This window comes from Tursiops truncatus, chromosome 3 (genome assembly GCF_011762595.2).
Source record: "Tursiops truncatus isolate mTurTru1 chromosome 3, mTurTru1.mat.Y, whole genome shotgun sequence".
NCBI classification, from domain to species: domain Eukaryota; kingdom Metazoa; phylum Chordata; class Mammalia; order Artiodactyla; family Delphinidae; genus Tursiops; species Tursiops truncatus.
Genome location: NC_047036.1, coordinates 16,498,610 through 16,511,583, shown reverse-complemented (window position 1 = coordinate 16,511,583; position 12,974 = coordinate 16,498,610). Strand labels below are relative to the sequence as shown.

The window sequence follows — 12,974 nt, the reverse complement described above, 5'->3', positions numbered from 1 at the left end:
GACACACACACACATACACAAGAACATAAATCACAAAAATAGTGTGATAGGTAGAAATATTTTTGGAAGACATGAAGAAATTCGAAATATTCATCACTCTGACAAATACAGATAAGCAAGGAAATATTACATTTGATACCATCAGTTTCTTTTTCTATTTTCATTTTCTAATTTTTGGAATAATGTCCACTAGGCATTATGAAGATTAGAATCAGCAACATGAAAATTGGGACTAATTCTATGATATTAGCTGTTGCAGCCAGATCGAACAATATTGTGAATATCATCTTATGTATACATATACTTTCAGGACATTGCTCTTCCTACTTCTATGTATAATTTCAGGAATATATGAAACATTAAAATAAAACTCTACATAAGCATGTTAGCAATAATCTAAAAATAAAGTGTATCTTGAGACAAGAATAATGACAGTGTGAATGGTCTCTGTTATATATATATATATATATATATATATATATATATATATATATATATATATATACACTTATACACACACATATGCCTATGCCAACATAGTAGGAATGTTCATATACGTATTTGATCTATCTATATATGAATAAAATTACTCATAATGGCATACAGTATATGTCATTTGCAAAGTTTACTCATGCATATTTGGCTCAATATTTGAACAGCTTCCTTAATTTCCTCTGTGTTAAAACAAACTTAGTGAGAAAGCAGGATTTGATTGATGAAATGAAACTTTGTTATGCAGTACCTGCACGTCTTTGATTGTGACAGGCTTTTAAGTAAAAAACAACGTATAATGTTAACCACATCAAAGCATGTTTTTTTTTTTTTTTTGTGGTACGTGGGCCTCTCACTGTTGTGGCCTCTCCCGTTGCGGAGCACAGGCTCCGGACGCGCAGGCTCAGCGGTCATGGCTCACGGACCCAGCCACTCCGCGGCATGTGGGATCTTCCCATACCGGGGAACGAACCCGTGTCCCCTGCATCGGCAGGCGGACTCTCAACCACTGCACCACCAGGGAAGCCCTCAAAGCATGCTTTTAAAAAGTTGGTTTTTTGGTGGTTGTTTTTTTTTTTGTAACATATTCTTAAAATTAAATGTTCTAAGTTGAAACTTGGTATTTTAACACCACTCTTGCTGCACAAATCCTGAATTAATGTCTATTTCCCATGTATTTATCCCTTCATTCAACAAATAATTAATTAGTTATTGGCTACAATATGAAAGGTACTTCACAAACCAATACAAGAGATGGAAAATATATAAGACACAGTGTGAGAACTCTAAAAAATCTGACACAAAGAAAAATTAAATAGCACCTATATAAAAAGTTAAAATGGTGGTCTGCAAAAGTAAGAAAGAATTAGATAAATGTTATAGTAATTCACAGAAGCAAGCAGTTACATTGAACTATGTTATCCAAACTTTCAAGTGAAGAATTTGAGATTTTATCTTACCAGGAAGCTAATAAGTTAGGTTGCCACAGTTTTATAGATGCTGGCAGAACACACAAAACTCCGGATCAAAGGCTTTATTATCCACAACACAGCAGGCAGTGTGAGTTTCCCTTGCCCCTCACATGCCATGGGGGGAAAGGAAGCAGCCAGGTACATGCCACACATATAGTGTATTTGGATCACAGCTAAAGAACCCTGATTTTTGAATCCCCTGTCTTATAAAGGGTCTGCTAACACACCTCTCCAACCTTTTTCCTAGAAAAATACATTATCTTTATAATCCAGTCAGAAAACAAATCTACCCACTTCCCCCAAAGGAGAGGGAAGTATCTCTTTTTTCCAAGGCTGTTTGATATACAGACATCCTTGAAAAGATAGTATGAAACAAAGCTGTCAGTGCCTCTTGCTCAGAAAATGTGCAGAAACACAAAAGACCCGAAGAAAATTGTCTCCCAAAATAGAGGAGTCTTTGTAAAGAAACACCCTTTAGTCCAGGCCTCAGAGGATAGGTTTTACTAAATGGAGTTTGGAGAATAAGGCTTTTAAGGCAAGCAAAGTTGAATGAGCCATGTCAGGAAGCAATGCCTACAAGTACACATGTAGTGTTGTTTTTTTTGTTTTGTTTTTTGTTTGTTTGTTTTAACATCTTTATTGGAGTATAATTGCACATGTAGTGGTTTTATCACCATCTCTGTGAAACTTAACATTTCCAACAGAAAAACATTATGTAAAAGTTACTGCTTCTTGTTTTATATATGTTATTACTTAGATATTTCATTATATTTTAAAGAGAGACACACTTTCAAATAATATAAAGCATTTTACCTTTAAATACATATGTTTTAAATATATAATAAATATATATGTTTTAAGTGAATGCAATTGATTATGTGCAAATCTTGGGGCTATGAGAATATCCTAAAATGGTCAGATTGAAATCAAAAATATTGATTTGAGAGCCAACCTGGAAATAAAACTTGCAACAAATTTAGGTGAAGCCCTCTGCAGTTTCATGTGATTTATAAGTATTTGCATTTTGACTGTAAGCAAGAGCTGTTTAATCCAGTTGGCACCTATGGAGAAGAGTAAAATGAATTATTAATCAGATAAAATATCAATTAAGGAAGAATAAAACACTAATGGAAAAATAGTAAAATTGAGAATAGAGAACAGGAAGGTAAAACCAAAATTTAGAAGCCAGTATAATTGGAAATTGAATAAGAACTAGACTTAGAACAAGAGAATGGTACTGATATTATTTATCATTGGATCTGAAAATGATGGAAACCATAGTTCCAGGGTCAGATATATACCTGAGAATGCATCTTGCCAGCAATAGCTATTATGCCTGTAAACACCAACCTAAAGGATAACTTAAAGTTTTAGAACACAACATCCTGAAGGTAGGTAGTAAGTACACACATACATATATACAAACACACATGCATACACACACAGTAGTAAATTTACTTTTATTAAACTGAAAAAAAGCTTTTGTTCAGTATTTGTAACTTTTTCTTTATATATGTACCCCAGAATTCAAATATAATATAAATTTTCTTATATTTAAATCTGCCTGGCAGTATGATGGATTTTAATAATTTACCATGGAAAAGTTAAGTTACATCATTTTCAAGATGTATCACCCTCTCATGAAGAACAGCCTTCTCATCCAGTAGATTTACAGGTTTGACATTTGGGAAAACCCCCTTCTGTGCACTGGGCATCATACTACCATTAACACGTATTTCTCCACGCAAGATATCCTTATGTCCTACAATGAAAACATTCCAAAAATATGAACTTTCCATCATACTTTATCTTCTTTTGACATTTTCTACTTTAGCTAAGTTTGCTCTATGCAAAGTCAGGTCAATTCCAACCAGTAATATTTAATGCTAAAGTTTAGAAGTCGGTAGCAATTATAATCCTAGGCTTTTTGAACTTGTGAAATAGTATCTTACATAACCCCACACATATGGAGAATGGAAAGACACATTCATAAGATGAAGTTGACAGAATATTTTTTACAAAGAAATTTTCAAAACAAGAAAAAGAGCAAAGAAATCTTTTTAAAAAAAGCAAACAGAAGGCATTCTCTAGGCTTCTTTGGATTCCCAGTTTTATAAATTAAGAATGAATTGGAAAGAAAATCCAGTCAAAGGCTCAAGTTACAAGCAATACATTTGGAGTGAATATGACAATATTTTTCTTTGAGAATGGTGCTTACTCAGAGCCCTTTGAAGGAATGACTATACTTATAAGCTGTAAATGGCTGATCATTGAATCTTGGGTGATGTTCACATAAGTCAGCATAAGAAAAGTCTTAAGTGATACACAGTTTCTAAATCATAAATTCAAAGAATTAACTGAACATGCTTAAAGATAATCCAATAAAATTTTTATTCATAAATGAGAGATGTGAAGCTCAGAGAATAAAATGCTCATAAACTGATATTTTCTACAGAATAAGCATTTGAGGTCATGTCTCTTAACTCAGTACAGTGTCATTAATTCTACTACAGAAGAGGGAGTAGTTACAAAAGCAAGAGGACTAGTATCTGGAAGCAGCATTGAATCACTACAATTAGGTACTGCAACGGGGAGAGAGGTCTGCATTACACATTAGTGCAGGTAATGCCTTATTCAGAAAGAACTTTGTGTTTAGAGTATTATGGGAGTAATGCTTTTTATAAGAGAACATTTTCATTTTCAAACAGCAAAAGCCAACTTTGGCCAAGGAAAGCAACAAATCAATTTATTAGAAGAATATTATGTAGCCGTCACAATTGGTGAGAGGCCTTAAAAATCAGGTTTGGCAAGAAGTAGGAACAAACAGAAGTTAGGCAGTAAGAAACAATGTCAGGTACTCGCCACTGAAATTGCAAGTCCAAAGTGACACTTAATTCATGCAGCTGGCACTGAACTCTGTCCATCGTGGCTGCTGAGCTCACCAGGGCTACATCTGGGTCTTAAGGCCTTTACCGCTGCTGTGAAAAATGTCTCATCTTTGCCTACATCCATCCATCATCTGCTCCAGGGTATGGGACCCTGTAATTAATATGCATATATTATTGGTGCAAGTTCTAACTAAAAGGTTAGAAGAAGGAAGTATCTGGTCCCTAGGTGTTATGCTTATGTCTCTGTTTATCAGAATTCATATATTGGAGTGTTCCAGGAAAGCAGGAAGGATGTTTGAAGGCTGCATGCTGCTTAGTTTAAAAAAAAAAAGGAAAATGGCTGTATCATATTTTTATTATGTTATTCTCAACCAGTGGTTTATTTTATTATTATTTGCATTTTAATTCTAACCTATACAGGGATGGATTTCTTGAAATAGAGCAGACGATTTTCACATTTGGATTTCTGTCCTTTCATTATGTAGTATATCAAATTGCTTTCAAAAGTACAGTAGTGATGTTTACATTTGCTCTTTTGTTTCACAGAGCCTTACTTACCACTTCTCATAATTGTCATAATAGAGATTCAGAAACATATAATGCATAGGTAGATTAAAATGCATTTATGTATTTTGGGGATGCCATTCAAAATCATTTTTGTAAAGAAAACACTCATTCTACATATCTGTAATGTATTACAAAAGCCACTTTCTTTACCTTCTACTCATGAATTATGCTTTGTTAAATAACTTGGCATAAAGGGCAAAGATGTTAATTTCATTTAAAAATCACACCAAATGGTGTGAAAGTATTAAGAAAACAACACCTTTTATATATTAATCAACTTGATTTCTAGGAAGAAAGGCTAAAGTCTCTTTTTTGAGATCTGTGACTTGAAAATTAAGAAACTTTTGATAAATTTAAAATAAAACTTTAAAAAGAACCAGATAGTTTATTAGGTGAACTGGAACAAATATTAAAATCAATTATTCATCACAAATGAGAAAATTGAGACTCAAAATTAGATGTTTCACATAAGTGCATATTGTAAATAAATTGTCAAAAAAAAGAGAAAGCCTCTGTTTTCTGACTTTCTTTCCGTTGCTCTTACAATGTTGGAGCTAAGATGGTATTGCTCTTTTTTTATATGTTAGAAAAGTTTTTAAGTCATTTTAATTTAAATCAATCAAAAATGTATCTTTGTCCTTAAAAAATATTATACATTTTAATTTATATTTGCCAGCTGACTAAAATAAAATCCCAGTTCAAATCCAGTATAATTCTTACACAATTGGTGAGGTAAGTATTATTATTAACCCTAATTTATGGGGAGAGATACTGATAGAGAAAACCACCTTGCTCTGGGTCTTGTGATATTTTTTTTTCATCCCCTACTTAGTTTTCTCAATTGAATAGAAGAATTATACTATGACTGATTATATTCAGTTTTTAAAATCATTTACATTTTCATGTCAACCACCTTGCAGTTCATTTAGATCTACATTTCCATGTGTGCTGATTTGCAAGGGTGAATTTTATGGAGTGAGAAAGTGATTCATCTAATGTTTTTTTACTAGATGGGATAGCTATAATCTTGAGTCATTATATTTTTTTATAAACACGTGTTGAAATATGCATATATAAAAATACAGCAAAACATGCTACACAGTTTTATGTGTTTTCAATAAGCTAATAATCTTAGTCAAGCTTTTCTCTCCCAAACCCTGTCTTTTGTCTTCCAGAAATGTTTCTCAAGTTTTACTTTATTGTCCAGTTGTACTAAAACCTAAGTCCAAGTCCTCAGCATTCCTTATTTGAAAAGCAAAATATTTTCCCCTCTGTTCTTTTTGCCACCATCCTTTTCTTCCTTATACCTCTCTTGGCATAGCTGCTAGAATTTTGTGTAGTGTCATTCCCAAGCTTGAATCACTGTCTTGCCTGGAGGTAAAGACCACGTCCTAGAGCATCATCTGCAGGCCTACTAAAACCCATGCAACCTATGATTCAGTTGTTAATATTACTCATGTTCAATTGTGCCAATCTTATCCCCAAGCGTGGAGTAACTTTCAGTGACGTACGTTCTTTTCAGGCATCTTCTTTCTTCTATTTTACTTACTAAACAATTTCAGTACATACTTGATTGCTGTGATGGTTTGTGAAAACTTTTCAACCCTAGGGAGTATTTTGTTGAAGTTGTGTGAGTCATATGTAGTAGAAAATCGATGTACAGAATGTGCAGTAAGTTGTATCACATCTAACAAAAGCAAAATAAACACAAATAAAAAATTTGCACTTAGAGTGAAGTCCCTAATCAGGCAGTGTAAGAGATCATACTAACTCAGGTCTGGGCACATACTCATGGTCAATTTTTGAGCATTTTAACACTCCCTAGGGCTTCATTTTTGTTGTTTCTATGGATATATTCTTTGAAATGATATATATATATATAATATATATTTATATATATATTCAATTATATATATACATATATAATTGAGAATTAAAAATAGAAATATGTATGTCCCTGTAAAAATGCAGCGTGCAGGCTTATGCCTGGCTATGTGTATGTATGCTTGTGTTTATTTCCAAAAGAACTTGCATGTGTTCTTTTCCTATCATCATCACTCCGCAAAACAGTATAATTTGCATTCAGAGCAAATACTTAAAACTGCCATGTTTTGTAATGTATATACTTTTCTCTCTTTTGATTAGGTAGAAAATGGTTGCCCCTGTTCACCAATTGTGAAGACTTCGGATCACACAACTACAGCTTTGATTCTCCAAGTGTTTCAGGATGTAAATGTAGTCTGACCTTTCCCTGCTGGACAGTTAAATCATGGACACACTAAACAATTTAATTTGGACTGTCCTTCCAAAAGATGCTTTGGCTTCTCTCTCGAATGCTCACTAAGCATTTGTAGCTGACAAGGAAAAGGAAGAAAACTGTGAACTGGAAAGTTATCTTACAATGAAAATTACGAGCACATCTTGCATCTGTCCAGTCCTCGTGTGTCTCTGTTTTGTGCAGAGGTGTTATGGAACTGCTCAACACAGCTCCATCAAGGGGACCAGAAACCAAACCAAACACATCGAAGGTGAAACCGAAGTCCACCACCGTCCCAAAAGAGGATGGGTTTGGAATCAGTTCTTTGTTTTAGAAGAACATATGGGACCAGATCCACAATATGTTGGAAAAGTAAGTTTTTCTTTATTGGTTTGTTTTATCCTCTCCTGGGAAATTGGGAAGTGGGATGAGGGTGGAGTTGCAGTTGGATTTGAAGAGACATGGAACTTTAAGTGAATTATGTTATAGAATGCTATTTCTTATTCTAAACATTTTAAAATAATAATTATAGAAAATGAACTTCACCAATCATGTCACATCTCCCTAAACATCGGTCCATACAGACTAGACTGAATGTTCTTTACCAGCATATTACTCTTTCTGTTCTCTCATGTAAAATGGAGACACTTAATTAAACACACAATTCAGTAATTTTGTCTTTATTACCATGAAGATATATTAGAATTCACCATGTCATTTATTGGTATGTTGATACTTACAATTTTTTAAATCTATTGCTATTGCACATGAGGCTAAAAAGAAGACACTATATACGACATCTAATATATTTCTGCTAATTGTTACAGAGACGGTATTTGAATTTAAGTCAGCCTTTAAAAACACATGGATATTTTTCCAATCCCCCAAATTAATTTCCATACAAATATCGATATATTTAAATATAGATTAAATATAAACTGGGTGTACAGGTTTTTTTTAAAATTCCAAAAGAATGAAGTTGACAAAATGATCAGTAACTTCAGACCAACTTCCCTTTCTCTCAGAAATGCAGACAAGATAATTTAATGGCTTGTCAAACCCTTTAGGAAATTGTGCGGTCAGTAATAAGGGACAGTTTAAACACGTGTCAAGGCTCCAGGGTAAAGAATAGAGTGGAAGTAGAGAGACCTTCTGATAGATTACTGACTGTTGGAAGCAGCCACACTTAGGTTTGTTCAGTACCTATGGGAGAAGCAGCAGTCACAGCAGTAGAATCTTTATGACTGCAGGCTCAGTGACTTCTGCCTCCCTGCTTGACTATTTATTTTCACTTTAACACTGTTAGTACTAAAAAAAAAAAAAAAAAAAAAAAAAAAAAGTACTCCATCCAAGCCACAGCACTTCCCTAATGTGTAGGCAGTACAGGAGCACAAGCCATCTGTTCTGCCCCTCTTCCAACAGGGACTGGGTTGCAGCTATATCTTCCATACAAGGCAGGAGCTATGGAGTCAGAATGTGAAACACAAAAAAGATCTGGAACAATTCTATCATTTTCTTATGTGCATATTAAAACAAGAAGGAAAAACCCTCATATTCATCCTGTGCTTTTTTCCTACAGACTGTCCCATGAAGTAAATGTAGACAAATGTACTAAAGTAAAAACATAATATATTGAATTACTATAAAGTTATTTTTGTTATGAACTTCAAAATCCTTTTTCTATAATCCTCTCAATCCTTGAGAAGGAGGGAGAAAAAAAGGAACAGAAAAATGTTTCCTTTGTAGAGTACCAAAAGGAAAAAATATATATTATTAAAAAAATTTTATGCATATTTATTGTCACTTTAACTAAAAAATGGAAACAAAATTTGCTAGAAAATGTTAGGGAAAGATCAGATAGCTTCTCATTTTTTGGTGGGTCACCTAGTTTGAGTGAAAAATGAAACCTCAATCAGTAGATTAGTTGCAAACAGTCTTTCTGGGCTTGGGTGCCAATGAGCATATGGTTGAGAGCTTGTTAGCCATCAGGAGGTGGTGAGGGCTGTGAATCTGTTACTTTGTGGAGGTTCTGCGGAAATCGGTATCCATTCTGTTGTATTAACAGACAAATTTAAAGGCTCACACCCAAAGGTGTGGCTCTCCTATTCCCTATCTGACCTGGGGCCCCTCACTCATTCATAATCTTTCTACTCAATATTCACCTGCCTTTATAAGCAATTCTAACTTGATTGTGTGGCTTCATTGCCCTCTCCATAACCGCCTACATATGTACAAACACATGTACATACATATACCCATCCATACATATATATGTACATACACAACTGTGACAGTTCAAAAAACCCTGCAAAGTTCAACAATCCACATGTACTTATAATAACCTCCTGTTCCATTATTTGTTTTAGAGAAGAGAATTTATATTTCACACTTATGAATACATTCATAATGAACGAGAGCCATATATTTTCAAAGTGTTCGTGAATAGAAGATAGAATCATTACAGTTACTATAAGCATGAGAGGGGACTACCTCCAAAGAGCTGAAAAGTATCTCCTTTGCTCCCTTCTGTCACTGAAATTCCAGCAGGAATTTTGTCAACAGAAACAAAATAATAATCATGTAATACAAAATAATAATCATACAATACAAAATAATAATCATACAATAATCCAATGCAATATTTGTTATTAAAATAATATACTTTCTACATGCATTATATAAGTTTGTTTCCAGTCATCCTTGAGCTCTGGATAGTAATTTTGTGTATCTATAGTTATATTTCACATTATAAAACAACATCTGAAACTTTTGATAAGAGCTCAAGCCAAACTGTTTTGATACTTACCAATTTCTTTTATGTTGTTTATAATAATTTTCTTTGACTTTTCTTAGTGATTGGGTTTATTATGAGGGAATTTATTTTGTTGACATTGGTCAATATGCATTATTCACTGCTAAGAGATTTTTTTTTTTCATGAGGCTAAGGCCATGAACATATGGTAATTTTAATATTACATAGTATAACTATATATACATGTATAATACATACACCATCTCACCATTAAAGTATATATATATATAATTATACATATATACAGATAAATATAATTGACAATCCATAATTTTTTTTCAGACTGTAAAGGTCATGAGAAATCAAATATCAAAACTAGTGTATGAATGTATCTCACGGATTTAACCTCATGGACTTATTAAAAATCTTTTTAAATACTTGAAAGATTAGAGTAAGGAAGTTATAAGTAGTAAGTAAGTCCTTTCTTTTTGGAAAGAAAGGACTTTTGTTTGCAAGTAACTCCTTTCTTCTTGGAAAAAATTATGGTAATGTCATTATAGCTTTACAACAAAAATGTTCTCTCTTTTCCAAAAATTATGTAAAAACTAATATAGACCATTTAATCTGTTTTTATTTTCAAAATTGAACAGAGCTGAATGAATTCCATTATAAGAACATAATTTTGTATAAAATATCACACACATCCTAAAGTGCAGGCCATGTATCACACCTAGCATTAGAGTAGACTCATTGCCTTCATGAGATAGTAATGATTAGTGAGTAAAGAGCTGAATTTGAATTAAGGCTTCTCTGCTTATTGTCTGTATTACAACTAGCAAGTCTTAATTCCCTGAATTTCTGTTTCCTTACATGTAACGCTGAGAAATACTGTTTGACACTTCTGTTACTAATTCAAGTGTGTTATAAAGTTTGGTTTATAGTTTAGATTATGGGTTAGTTAAACCACAGCCTGTGTGCAAATTCATCTAGTTGCATGTGCTGGTATTGCTTGCATACTAAAAAAAATTAACTATTGAAAAAATTTAAGCAATAATATTTTGTGATACATGGAAATGAAATGAAATCCAAATTCAGTTTCTGTAAATAATGTTTTGTTGGAATACAGCCAGACTTACATTTACGTATTGTATATGGCTGTTTTCAATCTACAATGGTAGAATTAGGTAGTGGCAAGAGAAATTAAGGTCCACAAAGTCTAAAATATTTACTAATGAACATTTACAGAAAATATTTGGAACCCCTCTTTAAGATATCTATCTCACCTAGTAGTCTATGGATGCTTTGAAAGCAGGTTCTGGGACTACTTCATCTTCATTTGCACAGAATCTACCTCAGTGCCTATTGAAATGATCAAATGTGGTAATTCACTGGAAAGGACTCCATAAACTACAGCCTTTTGTAGTCATGTTACTGGTTGTGATAATTACATGAAATTATTGAGACAAAAATCTCTGTTTATAAACTCTCTGTTGTTAATCTCTGTTTATTAACTTGGTGTTTTTGTTTTTATTGTTGTTTTGTCACATTACACGCAGTAGTGTAATGGATATCCTTTTACACACATCATTTAGCGTACATATAAGTGTATCTGTGGGAGAGATTTCCAGAGTGGGATTCTCATTTAAAAATAAATAAATCTTTAATTCTGGTAGATGTTACCAGATCCTCCTCCATAGGTGGTGGTGTATTTTGCACCTCTTTGATGTATGAGAATAAATATTCCTCTACAGCAGTGCCAACAGATGGGATTGTAAAACTTGGAATTTTACAAATATTATAGGTGAAAAATTGCATCTCTGTGTACTTTCAATTTACATTTCTCTTATTATGAGTAAAATTGATCACCTTTTCATAGTTGAAAGGATATGAATATTCCTTTTTTATTAACTGATGCTTCAGGCCCTTTTGTTAGTCTTTTTAACTTATACTTGTTGATATTTACATAATAGATGAAATAATCCTTTGCCAGTGATATTACCAATAATTTTTTCACAGTTGCTGTTTGCCTTTTGACTTTGTTTATAATTTTTCTTTATAGAAATGTATTATTTTAATTTGATCATTCTTAGCATTCCTTTGACTGAAATTATATTTTTATTTGTTTTGAATTCCTCTGAAATTTGAGGATTTTGGTGTTCAGAATTAGTGACAGTAGATTAAAAATGCATTCTTCAGGTCTTAGTATCTACAGTTTATTACATATACTAGAAAATATTACTTAATGAATAAAAAAGATGGTGTAAAAGTGGAATTGCTTACTTTAGAGATCAGAAATTATAATTTAAAATACACATGATTTCTTATTTTTGGATACTAGTTATTGGCTGTATTGCATATATGTTTCATATTTACCAGTAGAATATATCCTAGTGTGCAGGTTGTAACTGCAAAATATATTGACTCTTACTGGAACATGCTAGGAATATTTAAATATGTGTAACTATTAGAATTTAAGGACATACGTTGGAAATAATGTCTTTTAACACACAAGTGCTGGAAATGAGCTTCATATATTTCAAGTGATAATTGCTTGTGATTAGCTAGGTGTTCTTCTCCATAAATACATATTATTTTCATTTTAAAAACATTGTAGATGACTTCTTTAACCAAGAATTCTTGTATGAGAAATAAAGGAAACTCTATGTGTACTTCAGTATATCTTTAAGTGGATATTATCCACATTGCATTATTTAGTAATTAAAGAGAATAGAATAAAAAAATCATAAACCAGAGGTAAGTCACCAAAAACTGTGTTCCTACTTAGTAGCATGTTTTAGGCTAAGGTATCTAATCTATTAACAGTTACATTAGTGTTTGGGCTATATTGACATTAAAAATATATTTGACAATAAAAGTTAATAAGAACTTAGATTGTTTTCAGGATAAACAAATGAATTATAGTCTCCATCTTCACTTTCCTTCATTTATGGTGTATGTTCTTATAACTGTTAGAATTTTTTCTAGATATAAACTGTAACATGGAGAAGATATTGCTTACATCTATGAAGAATTTAGTTACTAAAATT

At 32.6% G+C, this 12,974-nt stretch overlaps 1 protein-coding gene across 2 annotated transcripts in view; it reads left to right on the top strand.

Annotated features, from left to right (window-relative positions):
* CDH18 (cadherin 18) overlaps window positions 1–12,974 on the top strand; it is a 504,214-nt gene that overhangs the window by 146,942 nt on the left and 344,298 nt on the right. For both annotated transcript variants that reach the window (XM_073802032.1, XM_073802033.1), the window contains exon 2: window positions 7,064–7,547. In XM_073802032.1, coding sequence (XP_073658133.1) covers window positions 7,320–7,547 — 228 coding nt within the window. In that variant the 5' untranslated portion in view covers window positions 7,064–7,319. The remainder of the gene's footprint in view (window positions 1–7,063; window positions 7,548–12,974) is intronic.